The sequence below is a fragment of the Penaeus chinensis genome, chromosome 13 (assembly GCF_019202785.1).
Source record: "Penaeus chinensis breed Huanghai No. 1 chromosome 13, ASM1920278v2, whole genome shotgun sequence".
NCBI classification, from domain to species: domain Eukaryota; kingdom Metazoa; phylum Arthropoda; class Malacostraca; order Decapoda; family Penaeidae; genus Penaeus; species Penaeus chinensis.
Window position 1 is genome coordinate 17,247,095 of NC_061831.1, and position 22,500 is coordinate 17,269,594.

Here is a 22,500-nt window from a genome sequence, read left to right on the forward strand (position 1 = left end):
CGGCTTTAGAATATTAACATAAGGCAAGGGAGATATCTTTTTATAATTAACTGCAAACATCTAGGTGATGTGACCATCACTTTACACAAAAATTTGACTTGAAGGACAGGTGATGTGAATGTGTTGTCATGAGAAAATTTTCCATCTTGAGAATTTCCGCTGAAGAGCAGGGTGATAGGAATGACTCACTCGAGTGCACAAAGCTCTTGGGGGTTGGTTAGGAAGGGGCACTTAGGGAGGGGATTTTGCATCATTTTTATTGATACACGAGTGTGGAATGTAGCAAACATGAGCCATGACTGGAAGAGCACTGGCTTCAGGAAGGAAGTTATTTCCATGCTAAGGATCCTAAAGACAAATAATAAAAGGTTACTTATTGTCACTATTACTTCACTGTGTTATGGACTACCTTGAGAGATGATATGGAGTCTGTACAAGGAAAACAGTTTATTACCAACTGGATAAAGAAAATCAAACAACAAATACAGACAAAAAAATTACACTGCAAGGGGAGATGTCACAGCCTACAAGCCATACATTTGTCAGAATGGCTGCTCAAAGTATGCCTAATGCTTGTAAATTGGGCCATGTGTGGACAGTGAAGCATCCAGATCCAAGGGGTTAATGAAAACATGTATAATACTTGATTTTACAAACAGGTGTGATGAATTCTGCATTAAATTACCCATGATGGTGGACAGAAAAGTGCTGAATTGGGAACTGAGCAAGAGCTACTTAGCCTGAAGTGAATTTTTGTTTTACACGTTCCATATCTAACGAAAATCATATTTCTGAACAAATTTGCAAAACATTTTCAGATATCAATTCCATTATAAGAAGAGAAGTGGACACCCATTATATACCGCACACTTTTTTTTAATCAAGTCATCATTCAACAGTGCAATCTTCCATTACTTTTGTCCCTTAAATAAATTGTTCCTTTGTTGGCTATATTTCTGCAAAAGTCACAGTCTAAGAGAGAGTAAAACTACTAGGGCAAAGACATTCTCCACACTACTTATATCCTTAACCCACTGGCGACTGGTGTAGAAAACTAAAAAAAAAACTACGCTCTGGCGAACCACGGCAACGCACGTGAATTCGGTACATCAAGCCGAATCACTGCCTTGTAGCACTTTGGCGCGCCACCGCGGCGGACAGCCGCACGCCACATTTCGAGCGTATTGTTATGACGCCTTTAGGCGTGACCCGTCGGGAATGGGTTAAAGCAATACCTTAAACACACTATGTACAATTTAGTTTGTGTATAGTGGATTTTTCTACTGCAGAATCAAGACTGGAGTGTTTTGCCATTCATTCTTTTTTGTTTTAATTTATTTTTATGTGGAGATTTATATTCCTTTCTCATAGCTTTTAATATTTTTTGAATATCCCAACAGGAGGAGGAAGTGGAGAAGGAGAGGAAGAAAGAAAGAAAGAAAAGGAACCAACACCTAGGAGTATATGTACTACCCCTTTTTGCACAATTAAATAGAAAGAGACAAAGTATATAAAATGTATCAAGATTTCTACATTTTTTAGTGTTATTCACAACCCGTTTAAACTTGTCCAAAACCTTGTTAAAAAGATATGAAATATCTACTACTTGGCATGAATGATTACACAAATTATGAACTTACAAATCACATTCTAACCACAATGAAATAATTTTAAGGCATTTCCTCATGAGAATTTTCTATTTGTATGACAACAAAGAAAGAAAAAATAAAATCTAATTCATCATATAAGTTAGGCATTATTTGCAAGTGCAAGAAAATTTACAAAGAGGACTTAGAAATGCTTCTTTTCTTTCATTCTGCCTCCTTTCGAGCATTGTTTTCCTGTGTGATTATCTGCTGCTGTAGTCACACTGAAGACGGCATGATCGTTCTTTAATTCCATTAAATTTCCCGTCTGACTTAAATCTGGCCATTGGAAATCGTAGGGATATTGTGGTTCTTTCAGTCTTGTACAAGCATGTAACCGATAATTCCCATACCTGATTTTTGTCAACCTGCAGGAGTTTCTACAAGTTCTATGACCCTTAACCCAATGACATTTGATGCAAGTTAATCGTCTACATCTCAGTTTTCTAAAAAAAAAAATTATTTGCTTTGGAATAGACTGTTCAGAGACGGTAGCTTCCTCAACTTATGATAAGTTTAAAAGATCAGCTAATGTGTTTTTTCTCCATAAATAGCTGATAATTTTCTATTTCCTCTTTCTTTCTTAGCTGTTTTGACCTGCACTAACACTTATGGTGTTATAATTCTCAATTTTATCAGTGTGGCTCTTTATACAGAATAACATAATAAAATAACATTATTCAACCTGCACAAGAAATAAAGAAAACGAGTACAATAAAATACACAAAGCATAAGTAACACCCCACCCTCCAGACAACACTGTGGGGGAAACTAACCTGAACACTTCAGAGCATTTGTTAACATCTCTCGGCACTTCAGCCGCAGGGCATCAGTAGTAGGTGGAGCTGAAGGAGGAAACGAGGTAGGCTTGGAACTCCCACTCCCGCTGCTACTGCTGTTGCTGTTACTGTTGCTGCCACTCTTACTCTCCTTTTTCTCCTCCTTGTCCTTCTTCTTCTCTTCTTTATTATCTTTATCTTCGTCCTCCTTCTTGTCTGAGGGGGAAAAAGTTTATCTCTGGTTATCAATAATTCTGAATACTCACAGGGTGTATTTAGGCTTAGTACACCATACAAGATAAATGTCTTAATAATAGGAAGTACAATTTACATACATTACATTGCTAAATATAGAATGATCCAAATCTGGAATCAGACTAAAAGCAAGGGATTATATTTTTTGGCAAAACTAGGCGAGCCCAAATCCTGCAATCTTATATCTGGCAATATGGATGTATATTCTATGTTTTTTCTTAAGTTTAAGCCCCTGCCGACGGGTACGACATGTAGACACGTGCTATGCCCACTGTGAGTACTTGTTTGATTGTTTTTACACATAGATGGCTACACTTGTACTAAGTCACCAATGAGCCAGTTACAAGTACTGCCTGTCTCGCCCGTTCACCCTTTTCTTTGATTTACAAAATATTTTATTTTATTTTGCTGTTACTAATGTTAAAAAACATTATAATAATTATAATGTTTATAATGTTTTGTGGCTAAGCACTAGCAGAGCCATCTATGGGCAGACATTTCACAAAAAATATAGAAAATAGGCACAGCATTTTTCCCATTTTTTGTTCATTTTCCCCAGCAGCATTGGGTTAAACAGTATTATGTGGTTATAACATTAAAATTATTCTGAAGACAATGTACACACACACACCGCAATTCTAATCTAGCCAATACAGCGAAAGGAGGTAGTTCAGAGATCAGGACGGAGAATGGGTAGTGGAACCTGGGCTTAAACACTTAGTCACAAAAAAAGCAAATCTATTTATCCATTTCTGACTGTTTAGGGGGAAAAATTTATATTATCATTATCATTATCATTATTTTAGTTATCCTTAATATCATTAATGTAACAATAACAATATTAATAACAATAATAATAGTAATAAACTTAATAATAATAATAATAATAATAATAATAATAATAATAATAATAATAATAATAATAATAATAATAATAATAATAATAATAATAATAAAAATGCAGTTTACCTACTCCTTGGTATGTGCTTGTATAAAATTAAAATTCAATGAAAATGAAAATGAGAATGAAAAAAATAAATAAAAATAAAACAAAAATAATAACAACAATAATAATAATAATAGTAACAATAAATAATACAGTAATACCAGACAAAAATGCATGTATTTATGTGATCCGATCAATATCCCTTCCACTAACAAGAGCTTGTCCTAAACAGACATTTTAACCCATTGCTACTAGGTACATGCACTGTTGACTGTAATCTTTTATGAATTTTATTTCCCCACAAATAGCTCCACAGGTGCTCCAAGGAGCCAATCAGCTGGCTTACCTTTTTTTTTTTTTTATGCTAGTATTTATGATGATATTATGTTAGGGTTATTGTAATTTTCTAACTAATAGTTTTTTTGTTATTTTTTACTTTACTTTACTAAACAAAAATCAAGGATAAGGGTAAACATGGAAGATATGTAGTAATTGACTCCTTGGTGATAAAGCTCTCATGGAGCTGTCTATCACAATAAAAGACAACATGTATTTTTGTTATCCCAGCATCACTGGCAATGTGATAACCACAAATTTCTAATCAGTATACAACCAAAAAGAATAATAAAAAAATAAAAAAGGTTGAAGACAATAACTTCACAGGGTGTTCTCAAAATTAAAAATAACTAAGTGTCACTCAAGCACCAACATAACTCAAACCCAATTTTACAATAGCTAATTCTTTATCTCTTAAGGTTAACTTCCTCTCATTTCTCTCCTACACTTTCAACAGCCATAATCTTAAAAGCCCTCTTCATGTGTGTAGCTGAACCAAAATTGTTGGATATTATTTTCTATCAAAAATATTGTTTTCAATAATGCCGAGACATTTTGCATATGTAAGAATGACTAGGTCTGCTGATCATGTTCATGACAATATATAAAATTAACAAAACTAATTAAGTAAACCACCAAGCAAACTAAAAAAGCAAACACTTCTTTACAAAATTCAAGGCAATTGCACTTATATTATACCCCCCAAAAAAATAGCTAAACCTTATGAATTTCACAACAAAGGCAAATGCCTACATACACTAGGGAAGTTGCTGGCAAACGCGGTATACAAAGATAATCCTCATTACCTTCCGAACAAAATCAACATTTAACAACCCTTACCATCAAGGACTCACCAGGAACAAATTTTTTCCAGTTCTTGATGAGCTGTTTCGCTGTTGAAATTACATCATCATCAGAGGACGCTCTTCGTAGGGCGTTGACGGTCATGCCAATGCGAGTTTTAGATAGTACCTATAACAAAATGCAAGGGTAATCAATTTTGAGTCACAGATCAACACACAAAATACAGATATCAATATTATAAAATCATAAGTAAATTCTTGTCCTAAAGTAACAAAAAAAAAATCAACTTGACTGTCTTTGTTGCATACTATAGGTATACAAACATTGCATTTTTTATATCTTTCACTAACAAAGGTTTCTTCTTCAGTCTAAAACATTGGTGTGGTACTTTCAGGTATTGAAAAAATTAGGGCTTACACCTTTAGTTTATTCTAATTCTATATATACTATCCTGACTAATTGTAAAACTGAGGTCAAAATAATCATCATAATGGAAAATCCTAGATGTATTTACATATTTGTACCTAGCTGGGATGAAATGGCAGTATCATATTACATTCAAACAAAATCTACGATGTTTTGCATTAAACTAGAATCTTTAGTGTTTCAAACTGCAATAAGCAGCAGCTCACACACACTTGAAGATCATTTACCCACTGATGCAAGGAGTGCATGTATGTCCTGCCAGTTATTTTCTTTTATCCTTTATTTATGCATATATGGCTCAAGAACTTTCTAATCACCAATTAGTCAATCATTAGGCCAGCCTGATGGTATGTGTTCCCAGAATTTTTGGAAATTAACTTTTATTTTCGTTGTTAATAACATTTTAATCATAACAATCAAAAATAAAAACTTTTTCCAAAAAATTCAATGAATGAGGTAAACATGTAAGGCCAGGTATGCCTAGTAATTGGCTCCTTGTTGAGTAAAAGCTTGTGAAGCCACACAAGTGTATGCAAAATTGACAAAAAAATTGAGTCAACAGTGCATGTACCTGGCAGCAATTGGCTAAAGGAAGAAAATGTTTGGTAGGTCTCCAAATATGGCAATAATGAAAGGCAGATAGTCTAACCACATTTCATTTATCTTTTCTGCATGCTTTTGCATTCTATATATAATTCTCTTGTATGGATTATCTAGTAAAAGTGAAAACCAAACACTCATGTAATTATTACAGGATACTTTATGATTATGAGTGCAAACCACAAATGATGATTTATACTACCACTTTCAGGATTCTAGCAAGATACTCGTCTTCTTGGCTTATATCATGAAATTTCTGCGTAAGATGGATGGAACAGGTACACAGCACAGAAATGAATAAGAGAGACTGAGATGAAGGAGAAGATGAGCTGTAATCATACTCCTTAACCTTTCAAATATCAACACCAGGCAATTGCAAAGAACCCACTGATGTAATAATACCACATTTGAATTATCATATCCAAAAGATTAAAATCACATTTCTTGACATTAATACCTGCAATCATTTTGTCAAAAAGGAAACGGTTTCCTTCATAATGCATCAGCAACCTAATTCCTTAGCCCCTAAATGGAAGCCGAGCGACCCTCTAAGACTGGAAAAATTCCACCTACTTGAGCCTTGCCCATCCCTCTAAGGACACAATATCATGCTACCTGCTATCTGAGAGTTCAATTTAACCTATAAAAATTGATATAATGAATATACCTGGACAAAGAAGCCATGATAAGACATCCCCAACCTAAAATGTATTTACAAAATATATGCTTACATAAAAACCTACTAATCAAAACTCCTTATGAGAAAGTTGATACATATAACCATACACTACAAAAACTAACAATGACCTATGTAAAATGACATTAATACAATGCAACAGCTCACCTGGAAGTTGATTGGAAGGGTCTGCAACACTTTCAACAAATCCAGTGCCTGTGTCTGGTCCTGCAATACGAGTAAAGAAAAAAAAACAATTAAAATATCTGTTTCTGTCATTTCCAATTTAATAAGAGTAATGATTATCGACAGAGGAAAATATACTGTAAATTGCAAGATGTTGCTTGAGAAACTTTCACTCCTTAACCACATGCTGTCGGAGAAAATACTGAATGTTTCAAGTAAAAAAACAATATCTGGAAAACCAATGAATAAGCAAATGAAGGGAAATGACTCATATTCCATAACCAATATAATTGCAAGTCATAATCATACTACATCAATACAAATAAGATGCTCTATATTCAGAATATGTGCATTATCTTTTATACAGTTTAACTTAATCATTACTGGTATTTTCTTTCTAACCAATATATTTACAATTACATCAGTGTCAAACTGGAGGGGGTTTACCCTAGACATGTGGGAGACGTTTATAGATAAGAATTGTAGAGTAAAACAAATAAAATGTTAATCTGCTTAGGCCCTTAACACTTTCCATTGAAAATATCATGTTTTCATCATCTTTCTGTGCGGTGACAACATCGAAAATGTCATGATATATATATACTGGTCATTACCAAGTTGTTTTGAGTACCCACATGCATGATTTGTATGTATCTATCTTAATTGATTTAATAATGGTATAATTGCTAACAAGCATAATTTGCTAGGCTTCATTTTAACTGCTAGCCTAACAGCTTGTGATATCACTTAGATTATGTCAAAACTATGCTCCTCTATCAATACCATTACCTATAATCCTTTAAATTTAATATTATAAAAAAAGATATATAATAATGTCTTGATTTCAGTCTTCAAATACATTAACCATGACTTGAATGATCATCAAAACTGTTTGATTGGTATTTTGCAATTCTGGTAACTTTCAATATGTAATACAAAATTAAATACCACAATGTGTGTGTGTCTCTGCACTGATTATTACATCTGTGGTGACAATTTACTTTACCAAGATCTTTACAGTTTATAGCTATACAAATTAACTTGTTGGAATTAGGTACTGAAAAAAATGGTAATTAAATATAATTACATATACATTTCCTGTCACACTGAATTAAGGGAAAATAAAGCTGTCAAGTACTGGAAGTACCATGCACAGCAACATGGCAGCACATTCCATATATATACACCTTAACTTCCTATATGTAGTCTAAACACGTATATGCATTCTGGTAGACCACTATGAAAGTTCTTTATGTATAACCTACAAGACAACATATACAAAAGGAAAAGAGAATAGGAATATATAAGTATAAATATATATGTTTACAGTCTATATGATTTATATACATGCAAAATAGCTCAAAAGGGCATAAGAAGCTCACGTCATGTCCAAACTATCAAAATTGGCAGATTTCCTTTGTGGTAATTCTAATTTTAAAAAATCATATAATTTTTCTGTCATGTTTGTCAATATAGGTGAAAGTAGTCAGAAAAGAAATGAATCTTGGCAAAAACAACTTTGTAGCTATCAGAAAAAAGTTCTAAATTAATCAAATAACTACACATTCTCCCTGGATTATTTATACAAAAACTTTACATTATACAAATTCACTCTGATCTGCAACAGTTTAGTGCCATCACTCCTGAACCTTTGACTCTCAAGATATATTCTTAAATATATACGTAGATCAGATATGACAAAAAATGAAGCTTGGACAGTTCTCTATGGTAAAATACAGATATGAATCTAGTACTAACAAGCCAATATGTTCTACTGAAATCTGGTACTAGCAAGCCATATATATTCTAATAAAAGAAAGCATCCCTACTACAGCTCTATCTATACAACTAACAGTAGATTTACAAGAACAGTATGGAGTGCGCCAAGTTGCCATCATTGTGCATTCCTGTAAAGGTGTAAAGGTAGATGTTAAAGAATGCATTCCTATTCTACCAGCCTAGGATGAGACTACATGGTGTCAATGCATGTTTCTCACATTTTTACACCATGACAAAAGCAACTAGACCTATGTATACTACAATGGCCAAGTAGTCAACATCATGCAAGGTCACCACTCTCTATGACCTAGCACCTTGTGAGGTGACAGGATGAGGAGTTTGATAGAAGTGAAACAAAGAACAAGTCAATGATAATGAGTAATACAAGAACTTCTGAAACATAAGAATCAATATAGATATTAAATCTGAAATTAGATTTTTTTTTTTTTACTAGTAGAAGTGAGCATCTCTCAATCTCAAAGCATAGGCAAAAACAAAAGTGAAAATATGAATGATGTATTGTGCTCTAAATACTGTTTCTTAATACTTTTTCCAGCCTAATGTGATGAGGTAACAAGGCACATGATATTGTGATAGTGCCAATGATTATATTAGTGATGAATGTGATACTAGTGTAGGAGTAAGCAAATCTTTGGTCTCCATTTCTAACTACAATCAGGTACTATCCTACACATTTTATACTGAGTGGAGTGTGGATCAGTGATGTTTGGTGTGCTCTCACGAAGTCAAACAAACCTCTACCAGGTATTGTATATTTTGGCAAGATAATGCATGTTAACCTCCCTGGTGATTTAACAAGAAACAAGGTATCACCCCAAGCTCTATCTTGCCTAATACACATGGGGATGATTGTTGGCCTCTGCCGATGCACAAGGCACAGAAGCAAATAGAACAACGAAGGGGAGTACAGGTTCCTCATGGTTCTACTTACAAATTGTTTGACCTGAATGGACTTAAGCCAAGGGTAAAGAACAATAACTGACGCTAGTTCCATTCTGTGGGGAGGGTTTGACGTTCCCAGGGAAATTTCAGGGTTAATTCATGCAGTACTTATGCATTTTTGTCTAAAAACCATGGATTCTTATTGGTACCTACTAACCAATTATAGCAATAATAGTTGCCAGACCCAAGGAATAAGCACATTATGAACAGCCTAAAATTCCCAAAACTTGCGTAAATCAGAAGTTATAAGAGACTCCTCAGTACCAAATTCGACCAATTTGAAAATGCAGACCTGTTTTAGAACATAACCAAAAAGGAAAGTACAGGAATGCATGACCTCCCGCCACATTCTCCATGCTTCACACTCCTTCAAGGACCAACAAACCTACTGAACATATATTTGGCAAGATATGGCTTAGGCTGATTGTTCATTTGCCTGTCAAGGTCAACAAACTATCCTACAAGAATATCCATGGTGGAGGTTTGCTTTCCTCTGCCGTCATGTAACCCTGGCCCCACATGCACAAATTTGCAGAATTATTTTCACCATTATCCTAGTCTGAATATTTACAAATATTGATATCATTGGCTGAATAATGACAGTTGCTTGTACAATCTGCCCTCATAGCTGTAACCCAAAATTGCTTTGAAACACCTCTTTGATATGATTTGTATGACTGATGTTCAATATTCAAAATTAATCATCAATACTATCATTTTGGGATTTTTTGCCTCCACACAAATACTATTACATCAAAAAATGTATTTTTTAATTACTTTATTTGCATCTTACTTCAAAAGAAACCCTCAACATCTCCCTCCATGGCATTGCCCAGGCAGCTCCAAAGGGCATTTTCTTGTCCAAACAACCATTGCCAATCACGAGTGCTCAGAGCTCTGCATCGCGCTTCTCAGGCCCTTACTTGGCACACAAATAAAGCCCTGCTCCCCCACTCCCATGCCACCGCCTCAGTCCCGCGGCAAGACGCGTCTGCGGAGCCAGCGAGGCCCAGGAGGGCGCGGGAAGCGGGAAGGGCGGCAGAGAAGGCGACGAGCGAGGAGGACAGCGGCGTCCCCATGCAGGCTCCACAAGTGACACAAAACATCTATTTCTGACAACCAAACGCTCTCTCCGGTCACTCACACTGCCGCTCGTGGTCATCTTATCGAGCTTCTTCTTGATCTTGAGCACTTCGTCATCGCAACCCATGGTTACCAGCGGAGCCTCGAGCGGGGAGAGGATTTCAGTCAGAAAAAGGAGGGATCGACGGCGTAGTATCGAGTCCAGGAGACGCCGGCGACGACTGCGGGGCTCGGGCCGCTACGCCGCGCCGCCGCCGAGCGGTGCCCGCTCGCCTAGCGGAACTCGCTCGGCGGGCGGGCTGCGGCTCATCCAAGACTGGACTTTGCATTTGAATGCTTTTACAGGGCACTTTGCCACTTGTGGGTTTACAGGGCTATGCCGGCCTCGCCGTCGACAGTTTCCCGACTCGCTTAGCGCTGCTTGCTATTTTGGTCGGGTTGCTGTAGTTGTCTCATTGCCTTTTTGTGCAGGGATGAATTATTTGTAGGAGCGCTTTATCATTGGTATACCCTGGCGGATGCCCCGCTCCCGCCACCCAGTTACCCGCCTCTGAGTTAGCGTTTCTTGCTAATTTGATAAGCTCACGACGTCTCCTATTAATCTGGTCAACTCGGAAATTAAGGAAACCTATCTCTTTTCTGCCCGTATAGTTGGATATAGTGTGACATATAGGTCAGCGAGTATGAGACACATCGATGCGATTTATAGGAAGAGCGCTCACTCCGCTACGCCGTCCAGCAACCAAGCCTGTTAGTGCTGAGTCAGCGGTTCTTGCTACTTAGGTTAAAGGGCTTGTTTGTTTGTTTGTTTTCAGGTTTCTTGGCTTGAACTTATAGTTCAGGACACGTAAATAATGATTATACTGGAATTCAGATACTTTATTTGACCTAGTCTTTAATAATACACAGGAAAATAGACTAAGGGCATATCTTTGTTATCACTCCCCCGCCCCTGCCTTAGCGCTTCCCTCACTCCAAGCACATCTACAACCATACCAATAATCAAAACCAAAAATCAATACCCAAATCCCTCAGATGTATTTTCCCACCACAAATCACGCGGACCTGACAGCCTCCTATCAACTTGGCGCGCAGATCCTTAACAAAGCGCCGCGGATAAAGTCGAACAAGGAAATTTCCACAAATTCTTAGATGATTATAATTCTAAACCATTCTGCTTGCTATAGTAGATTTTTCGCTTTCCCAAATGCACACGAAATTGAGGTCATTTGACTCTAAGAATGCCCGAAAATGAGATAAAACCGTTCCCCGAAATCGAGGAAAAAATAACCGCCTCGAGATAAATATAAGATGAAGTCTCGATGAATAAGAAGGCGAGATAAATAAGACTAACCGCCACGATTTAGACAAGAGGACGTTCAGATAAACAAGAAGAAGACGAGACAAAAGGAAAAAAGTCAAGATAAATAAGGAGAAACAGCCGCCTCGAGAGAAGGAAAACGGAGCGACCCAATACACACGCCTTCCCGCAGAGAGCCAGCACCTATCGCCGTTTCTCTCTCATTTCCCTTCCTTTTTGTCCTCCACGATGGCTGAGGGCGAAGGGAGCGGCACAGTGACACCCGCGGAAGAGGAAGAGGAGTCGGGCATCTCGATGGTAGAAGTATTAGAGGAGGAACAAGAGAGAGAACTGGACGCAGCGGCCGTGTTGGGGGCCTCCGATGACACCAGCTGCACCTACGACCAGGTGGGTTTAGGTGAAGGGAAGCCTCTTCCTTGCTTATGCTAGTCTCAGGGGGTGGGCGATGGGGCTGCCATTTGGGAGCGGAAGGGCAGTGTGGATTTTGCTCAAAGGTCCTCGCCGCCGATGCTGAAGGAGGTGGGCCAGGTGGGTCGCCCTCGGCTCCTGCTCTCCCCCCACAGGAATTTAGCGCTGGCCCTCCACCTCCAGCGACGTCAGTAGATGGCATGGGGTGTGCCAGCCAAATTACGGGGTAAAAAAACATACAAGATTGGCAGATTGAAATTGATAACTTGGGCTAATATGATGCCAGGAAACATATGCTATGTCAGGAGGCTGTACCCCCAGGAACATCCTTCAGAGGGGCTGCCTACCCCCATCTGGATCACAAAAGCATCACCTCCGAATGCTGCGGCAATAAAGAACCCACCCAGGCAAGGCAACAATATCTAGAAACAAAACCTATGCCATTCCTTTTGATTTACTGTACATTTATAAGAAGAGATACCAGACTAGGCTAATGAAAGTTGAGGAGACATTGCATGCAAAACACCTGTTCCTCAAGGGGCCAAGGTGGGAAGGGCTCTAAAACCAACTGCCTTTTACTGTCTTGTTTGCATCTGTACATATCCATTTTGGATACACGATTCTTGTGAGTTTTGTATCCGATATTGTTGATTAAACATATTTTTGTTGTGATACCAATTTGTGAAAGAACATTAATTAAAGTTGTTGCTAGTATATATTGATAGGGTTTGGATAAGCATGAGAGCTGACAGCAGTGGCATGAGAGCCGACAGCAGTGGCATGAGAGCCCTGGAGATGAAGAAGAAAAGAATTCAAAGATAATATTTTATCTTTTAACAAACTTTAGTGTTTTTCAGTTATTTTATTAGTACTTATAATTTTCTTATTCAGATATATGCAACCTTTGTTCTCTGTAGGCATTTTTAAGAGTTGGGTTATTTGGTTATTTGATACTCTCCAAAGGTGCATAGAAATTATTCAAGTGTATTAATGACACAAAGTTTGTGCTTGGAAATTGTGGGTTGATACAACTATACTCCCTCTAATCAGGAAAGGGAAATCAAGCAACTCGCCCAGAACACCAGAGTGTTCCAGTTCAGCAAGTCGCATTGTGATATAAATTAATAACCTGGTGTAAAGAAATTAAAATATTTTGAATGATTTTTAAAGATATCAAGGATATGTAAAATCAATCATTAAGTGTCAGGTGATCAGAATAAAAAGGAAACTTTGCAAGTAGGTGGATCTAAGAGTCCAGAGTGCACTTGACATAACTTCTGGTTCTAATAGAAGTACAACGTCTACATCATAAGCATTTAGAATAGGTTTATAGTATATATTTTTAAGTTACTTTGTAATCAAAGGAGAGGAATTGTTGCTTGTTGTATATATAATATGTAAATTTGAATTGATGAGATGTTTGATGTATTTAGATAGCAATGACAACTTTACCCTCTTTCCACCTAGGGTAACATGAAACGTCAGGCTCTGTATGCCTGTATGACATGTTGCCCAGCAGACAGTGAGCTTTTGGCAGGAGTGTGTCTGGCTTGCAGCTACCACTGTCATGAGGACCATGAACTCGTTGAACTTTACACCAAGAGGTCAGTAAATTTATGTTGTTTGATTTGATATAATTACATTTAAACTGGGCATATTTTACTATCCCCAGTCACAAATATCATGTGTCTTCAGTATTATAGCATTATCTCTGCAATTTTCTTTCAAAAACATTACCTTGAAGTCTACAAAAAACAGTGCTAATTATAGCAACAACAATAGGTAAAGGAGGAGAGTGAATTGGAAGTTAAGAAAAGATTATGAGGTGCAAAATCAGTGAATGCCATTGTTTACAATTTAGGAAACACATGTACACAACAGTATCAGTATCCCTTATAGCTTCTCCAAGTTTATGATATGCTGTTTACACAGTATCCAAATCTCAGAACATGCTATAGATATTATACCTGACAGTATAAGAAAATGTATATTAGATCAAATGCAGGTAATATACGGAACTGTTGTATTCAGTCATCATTATTGGTTTGACCACACTTGGTCCATTAACTGGTTCAGAGAATCAGAGGCATGCTCCTCACTCATACCTTTTATTAGTTAGCCTTTTATTGATGTTACTGATGTAATTTTTCATTTGTAGTTGTTCTACCAGTGAACCTAGTGAATCATAGATTACTAACTTGTGTACAAGTGCAACATCTTCATTACCTTAGTCTTGCTGTGATTACATGGATAGATGCTGACATAAACGTTGTTCTGGTGGCTGCTGTGTGTGTTTTCTACACTTGACTACAAGGACTTGTTATTCATATTTAACAATACACAGCATACATTAACAATGATGTACAGATACAGAGGGATATTTATTCTTTTTATTTTATTAACTATACAATACAAAAGACTGAGCTTTGATCATGCAATCTGATTCAGTATGAATGCTTGACCATTCCTCTCCCTTATAAACCAATGAAAATACTGGTGTCAGTGTTTCTCAAAACTCTCTCATTGAGTTTAATGGTATATTATCAAGAGTTAGAAAGAAGTCCACAAGTCACCTTGGAATGAAGAAGTTATATTTCAAGAGTAGCAATGAAATTTAGGAAACAGTTCAATATTTCAATATGCAATGGACCCAAGTTTCAGACCCAAAGCCTACTTGTCATCCATTATCAACAGTTATGATGAGATAGGTAAGTCGATCATAGAGAATAAATTGGAAATTATAAGATGAAGCGAAGTAGATGGAAAGAAACCACAATACATTTTATCAGAAAAAATAACAGATGTAGTGTAAGTAATTATGTATATGTATTCATTATTGATACTGATTATTTTGATCATCAAAGCATACTAAGCATGGTGATTACTGACTCCATTTCCATCATGATTTTGCTATTGTCTTTTATGAATAACATAGAAAATAAGGCTAGTCTGTTGGTAACAGATCAAGATCAACATTTGCATATTATTAAAGCCATCCATTAATGCCAATAACATTGGTGTGGTTCATACATTTGTAAGATTTTCTTGTATTTTATGAGGACATAATAATCTTTTCTGCATTGAATGACTTTTACGACAATTGCTTTTTAAGCTTCATTTCCTTGTTCGTTTATCAGTAAAAACTTCTCAACTTTATAATATGTGGTCTTCCCCTTAGGCACTTCCGCTGTGATTGCGGCAACTCAAAGTTCTCCCAAAATCCCTGCAAGCTTCTCAAGGTTTGTAAAATCTTTTGAGCACAGGAATTAATTTGTTAGATATATCCAGAGGTATATCCTGCCAAGAATGGAGTTTGTATTATAGTTAATAAACCTTTTATATTCATTACAGGACAAGCTGCCAGAAAATCCAGAGAACCACTACAACCATAACTTCAGAGGGTCCTACTGCACCTGCCAGAGACCTTACCCAGATCCTGAAGACACTGTTGAAGATGAGATGATTCAGTGTTGTGTGTGTGAGGATTGGTACCATGGCCGGGTAGGTCCTTCTACATTTTATTTGTAACGTAAGGTATTGTACACCTGACTTTTTGAGAGTAGGGTGATAATTATCTTTGTTGTTATTATTATTTGAGCTGTATTGCAGAGAGGAAAACATAGTTGTCATAATCTGTCTTTGTATTTCAGCACCAGGGTGGGAAAACTCCTCCAGACAGTGAGTTTGCAGAGATGATTTGCAGCCAGTGCCTTACCAAACATGATTTCCTAGCACATTACCTCGGTCTTACTGGTAAGGTAACTGCAAGTTGTAATGCTTATTTCTTCCAGAGCTCTCAAATTTGTTAGTAAAATTCAGATTCTTTAAATATTTTAGCCAAATTTCAAGATGTGATCTGAAAATGAAATAGTAATGGTCTTTCAAAATCTGAGTGGTGAAATAGGATAAGCTAAGTTTTAAGACATATATCATGTAGTTAGTAGGTTCATATTCAAAAAAATGCTATAGACAGTATATTTAGTCTTTGAGAGATTTGTTATCAGCATGATATGAATAGCAAGGGCAAATAAGTAGTGATAGAAATTTAAGGCGGGTTTGCTGACAAACAATTCAATGTTTTAATGTGTGGTTTGCTTTTAGAAGTTGAAGTGATCAGAAATTAATGATAGGTAATTGGTTGATAGAAATTGATATTTGGGGAAGGAATAGTGATAATAAGAGAATTCTGGGCTATCTCACGTGCCACATTAAGTTACTCTTTTATATCTGAGTATCTGTTTACAGTTATGAATATATATTTCATGATACTCTGCATTGCCAGTAAGAGAGATTTCAATATATTGTACATTTTAAAGTTTCAGTAGTGAAGAGTGAGGATTCTAAAGCATCTGTTGATGTTGAAACTGGTGCTGAAAAGAGTACAAAGGTAAGAATCAATAGTTATATATACGTCCATTTAATGAAAAATAAAAAGTACAAAGCTCATCAAAATCATTTAATGTTTTCAAGTAAATATTTTTGAATGGCATCAGTGTTATACATGTCAGTAGGTAGTATTTCTACTTTTCCCCCTGGTTGCTCTTTGAAAATATAAACCAGTGAATACTTATACTTCTGGAATTATGTTACCCTATAAAACCTTTTGCAGAAAGATACCTCTGAGACTGTGAAGAGTGAAGAGAATGAGCCTAAGAGTGGAAAAAAAGTCGCCAAGGAGGAGGAAAAAGCTGATGACAATGCTAATGTTAAGAAATGTGAATCAGCAGGTAAATCCCTTAGCCACTTGTAGGTGTATGGATGTTGGAGAGTGAATGAGTGTGTGTGTGTTGGTGCATTGTATGTTAGAGGACTGAACTACATGCATGCCATAAGTATAAATGAATAAGCAGTGATAACATTTTAGCAAGATATTACCATTTTCTTTGTGCTTCTTCTAGCGTTTATTTTTTTAAATGTTTCAGAATGCAAGCTGAAAACTCTGGCCAAGCAAGAACTTCCAGATGGTGCTGGATTCTTTACCATGAATTGGCGAAAGCAGCTGTGCACTTGTGAGGAATGCAAGGTAATTCACAAAGAGTATTTGCATGACAGGGTTCAAACATATGATTGCCATAGCATATCTTAGATAGTTTTACATCTGAGACTGTTTATGATTTAAAAATGGCTGGAATTTTAGATTTCCTGACTTTGATTTGGTTTTCATATTAAATGGTATTTCTAGAGCTGTGATTTTGATTAAGAAAACCTTCTAATCTTACCAGGCAAAGTATAAATCTGAGGGAGTAATCTTCTTGCTTGACGAGGAAGACACTGTTTCCTTCTATGAAGAAAGTGGAAAGACCCATCAGAGAAGCCACTCGGCACCAGTACAAAGAGAGCTTGAGGCCCTTTCCTCTTTAGATAGAGTCGTCCGCACAGAGATGGTTCATGGTATGTAATTTGAGTCTTAATTTAAATACAAACTGTACATTACTTGCTATTGAAAAGAGTACAGGATGGAAGTAAAAGATTGTTTATGGTGTTTTACTTAATAGTTGGAAAATTAATGGGAAGCTAAGGATAATTACGAGGATTTCTAAAGCATAATAGTACTACTCATTTTGTCTCTCCTCTAAATTTATGCTTTCTAAACACCCAGAGTACAACACTCTGAGCTCGTCCCTGAGAGAGTACCTGCGTAAATTTGCTGAGAACAAGAAGGTGGTTCGAGATGAGGACATTCGCGAATTCTTCTCGCAGCTAACTGCAAACAAGAAGCAACGACCAGGGTCATCTGTCCAGTTGTTCTGCAAGTGAATTTGTGTTGGATTTTTCTTCTCCCATAATAATTTTATTGTCTTGGCTTAAAAGGCAGCCCTTGGTTTGGATATTTGTGATAAAATTCTGTATTTGGTGTGCATTTGGAGACTGATTTGCAGATTTCCTTTTTATTCATACTGCTGATGAAGTTTATTTTAGATACTGATGCCAATAAAGAGTTGTTGTTTATTCAATTTTCCCAAGATTTTTCAAGAGGATGGGGGTGCATATGGTTTGTATTCATCAGTAGCAGCACTTTAATTTTTTATGTCCTTGTATTGGAAAGAAGACCTAGTTTTACATCACTTTATTTTTTTAAGCAATACATAATAATTTTATAAATGCAAATCACAGTTGTTATGCTACATTGTTAAATTATGGATCATCACAGTTTAATTCATGTTCTCTCTCATGGAAAATATGTTATTGTGAATCATGTTCTTTTCATTTTGTTTAAAGAGAGCCACACTTTGTAACTGTTTGGTAGGCAGGGTCTGTGTGTTATTTGCAGACTGGGCAGTAATTTTTAGAATCTCTACTTTGAAAGCTTTAGGAATCATGATGTTGTTGTCTCAGGTTTCTTGACAGCATTACCAAAGAAACAAATTTGAATTATGTCAAAATTATGATAAACAAAATGTCATTGGCTTTGAAGACTTCTTTTTAAAGCATATATTTGATGCACTTTGGAATATAGTAATGCATTATTATTTTTGTCTACTTTTTGAATATCAAAGGCTGAGCCGGAAATAGGATTATGAATTTTGTAAAGTGTACAACAATATTTAGATACACCATGTGCTGCTCTAAGTTACTGTTTAACAAAATGTTCAGTATGGGAATTTCCCAAAGTTTTGTAGTAAGAGTAGAGACATTAGATAGTTAACTTGTAATGACAATGGTAGTGTTGTAGTTGTTCCACTGATGGAGGACCATTTTATCTCTTTAGAAGTACCAAGGAATGCAAGTGACTTTTGTGATTTTTTTTTTTTTTTTGTGGAGTTGAATTTCCATCTGTAACCCCAAAGCTTCTCTTTTTACTAGCCACAAAATTATTGTCTGTCCTCTTTTTCTTCTTCTTTCTTTCTACTATAAAATGGTTCTTTGCTTTCTCCATATTGACCATGAAATAGTTTATGGAAATATTTGGCTTTGTAGAGAGGTTTGCAAAATTGCACATGGGGTTCAGCTGGAGACACATCCTGTATTTCATGAGGAGTATCTGATGCCGCCAATATTGTATGAAACTGTGATGTAACTCAATACAAATTTTGAGAAATAAAGAATTGAGCTGTATTAAGACTTTTGTTTTCCCAACTTGGTAAAGGAATGTTTACTAGAGAAGGTATGAGGATTTTCATAGAAACAGTTTCCAGATTCTTTTAGTGGAAATAAAAATGACAAAATAATCCCAATTGAAATATAAATATTGTCTAGAAAGGTGAAAGCTTAAATACATTTATCTGAATAAAAATATTCTTAGAGCTTTAACCCTAATAGGAATATGTTCTAGTACACATTGTTATTTAGTAAACCTATATTACAAAATTTGTAATCATGATCATTATTTGCATCTTAATTTATTTTATAATTAGTTTTACATCACTTTTGTCATTATTTATACCATCACTGTTGAAAAGAAAAACTTAAGATACTTGTCAAATGACGGTTGATAAGTATTATTTGCAGAATGTACCACTCTGACTCTTCAAGTATGTGATGTTCTTGGTGTTCTTCCTGTAGCATAAAACATGTGCTCAACAAAAGGCTTTTTTCATGGCAATAGTAATCCTTTGCCTGATATAGTGGGCCCTCTTCAGGGTCTATATGCCCTCTCACCTATTCCTTTTTGAAGATTACAGTTCTTGGCTGTGTATCTTTCTGTTGTTTCTCTTTATTCAAGCAAGGCTTCTATTAACAGATTGGGTTGTAGGTGCTACAATATGTAGTGGGTATAGTTCTTAGAAACAGTAACCAAAGTAATTCATTGCAGTTTATTACTGCCATTGCTACAGTCATCACAGATTTGTAAAACTGATGATTTTTGTGCACGAAAAAAAAATCTTGCTGTGCATGTTGTAGGCATGGGGGATCTTTTCATGCAGTACCTTTACTCTAAAGTGTCATTTTCTATGAGCCAAAACGACTGATGCTATGTACTTCGGACCAGTAGCTCTGGCATAAGGTAAAATGGATAACTTTGGACACCTGAGAGTGAAAGATTTTGAGTCATCGACCAACTGATCTACCTGTTACTATGGGCATCGTTTCACATTTTCTTGGGTGGGGCAAGTTTGTTTAGTGGTTCTCACACGTTTCGGCATCGTTACACCCTGCAGTGGTAACGATCACCATTACGCCTATCCTTTTCTTTCGATGTGTGACGATAAATGAATGAATTTGAGTGTTTAATTGTTCATCCATTTCATTTAAGAAATATGCAAAAAAATATATATATATTATGATAGATATTAATACATTCCCTTCAATATCATTTCCCTCCTAATCCCTTGCTCGTTGTTATCGTGGGAGGGGGGCTTAAGAGACGGAGACTGGGGCCGAATGTAGGGGGTCACCCTACATTGTCTTTTCTTCTCCCACTTATTTTTTTCCTTCTTTTCTTTACCCCTCCTTCCGTCCACTTCCTAGGGTGTGAGAGCCGTGCTGAAAGGATGAAAAGCTGGCTTTGTGTCAGTCATGAACGGCTCCGTCCACTAATACCTCCCCCTCAGTGTTTTCTGTCGATTCTATTCATTCCGAATCATCCACTCAGGTCATTACTCAACCATCAGAATACACCCCTTTCTCTCTCCCAACATCCTCCTCTCCTTCTCCTACTGCACTACTTCTTCATTGTCTACCCCCGCTGCTTTTATGACTACTCTTCATCCTTATTGCGCTCCTCCCAACAGTATTACCTCTCTCCATACTATCCCATCTTCCGCCCGCCTTCGTCCAACTGCTTCCACCTCTGCAAACCTTATTTTGGCCCAACCAAGTGGGATCAATTCTTTGTGATTCCTCTTACAGGAATGTCTCCAAAAACAAGTAGGCAAAGTTTCCTTTCGCAGTTGTTCCGTATACTATCTACCCTGACTGACCTCACTGGCAAACCTATTCTTGCCCATCCTCACTCCTCCCTTAATACTTGTAGCGGAATTGTTCCCGTCTCCCCGACTGATTATCCTGTCTACGACAAGGACTGGTCAGACTGTGAGAATAACTTGCTCGAAAGCCTTGTTGACTATGATGCGGTGATAGCCCAATGCTACACCATACCTCCCAGAGGCCAAGATTCCACCTCTGCAAACCTTATTTAGGCCCAACCAAGTGGGATCAATTCTTTGTGATTCCTCCTACAGGAATGTCTCCAAAAACAAGTAGGCAAAGTTTCCTTTCGCAGTTGTTCCGTATACTATCTACCCTGACTGACCTCACTGGCAAACCTATTCTTGCCCATCCTCACTCCTCCCTTAATACTTGTAGCGGAATTGTTCCCGTCTCCCCGACTGATTATCCTGTCTACGACAAGGACTGGTCAGACTGTGAGAATAACTTGCTCGAAAGCCTTGTTGACTATGATGCGGTGACAGCCCAATGCTACACTATACCTCCCAGAGGCCAAGATTATCTTCCGTAACCACGACCTCCCCCATGAAATTTATATCGGTGTAATGCCTTGCCCTATCCGACCATATCGACCCCTTCCCCGTCAATGTTGGCGTTATAGCCACCCAGCCAAACACTGTCGCTCCACAGCCCGCTGCCCTCTCTGTGCCCAACCTGGTCATGGTTGTTCAAATTGCTCTACTCAGCAAGGCATGTGTGCCAATTGTGGTGGCTCCCATAATGCATTTTATAGGAGATGCTCTGCCTTCAAGGGCATCTCCTATATGAGGTAGCAGTTCTCGTATTCAAACTAGGCCTCACTCTACCTGAGGCCAGACAAGAAGCACGCCGACGAGGTTTTACTCTTTCTACCTATTCCAAATTTGTACTTCGCTCCGCTCCCCTCTTCTCAAAAAGTCTCGGCATTTCCCCTAATATCTCTTCCCTCTACCTGGAACCAGCCTACTTCTACTCCCTCTCTCCCCCAGTCAAATTTTCAAGATACTCACATCTCTACCATTTCCCCGATGCCTACCCCTCCTCCTCACCTCTCCCTCTGCTCTTCGGACATCTATTCCCCTTTCCCCTCCACATAAGAAAACCTTTGTTTCTCAGACCTCCCCACCCTCCAGAAACTCTCAAGGACATCCAAAACTTCCTAAACAGGACCTAAGGGATTGCTCCGCTCCCTAGCCCACCCTCTATTCCCATTCGCTCTACATTCAAAGTATTTGCCGATGTCCATCCTCCTCCTCCTCCTCCCTACCCCCCTTCACCCCACTCTCCCAAAAAACACTCCATCCTCTCCTCCATTATCCTTACCACTCCCACCTGGATACTCACGCGATTCCCTTATGTCACAACAATGACCTTCCCCTGTTCCCTTATATCATTCTCTGGATTCTTCTCCTACTTCTAATACT

At 37.3% G+C, this 22,500-nt stretch overlaps 2 protein-coding genes across 2 annotated transcripts in view; one reads left to right on the plus strand and one right to left on the minus strand.

Annotated features, from left to right (window-relative positions):
- Window positions 1–10,723, minus strand: part of LOC125031595 (transcription elongation factor S-II-like) — a 24,008-nt gene extending 13,285 nt beyond the window's left edge. The window contains exons 1-4 of the mRNA XM_047622478.1: window positions 10,541–10,723; window positions 6,637–6,696; window positions 4,817–4,934; window positions 2,423–2,641 (exon numbers count right to left, since the gene is read on the minus strand). Coding sequence (XP_047478434.1) covers window positions 2,423–2,641; window positions 4,817–4,934; window positions 6,637–6,696; window positions 10,541–10,606 — 463 coding nt within the window. The 5' untranslated portion in view covers window positions 10,607–10,723. The remainder of the gene's footprint in view (window positions 1–2,422; window positions 2,642–4,816; window positions 4,935–6,636; window positions 6,697–10,540) is intronic.
- A 1,075-nt stretch (window positions 10,724–11,798) lies between these two features.
- On the plus strand, window positions 11,799–19,264 carry LOC125031717 (putative E3 ubiquitin-protein ligase UBR7). Its single transcript, XM_047622638.1, has 10 exons — window positions 11,799–12,187; window positions 13,676–13,812; window positions 15,387–15,447; window positions 15,560–15,709; window positions 15,859–15,961; window positions 16,525–16,595; window positions 16,818–16,935; window positions 17,131–17,231; window positions 17,431–17,599; window positions 17,808–19,264. The coding sequence occupies exons 1-10, from the start codon at window positions 12,029–12,031 to the stop codon at window positions 17,963–17,965; spliced, it is 1,227 nt and encodes a 408-aa protein (XP_047478594.1). The 5' UTR covers window positions 11,799–12,028; the 3' UTR covers window positions 17,966–19,264.
- Window positions 19,265–22,500: the final 3,236 nt, after the last annotated feature.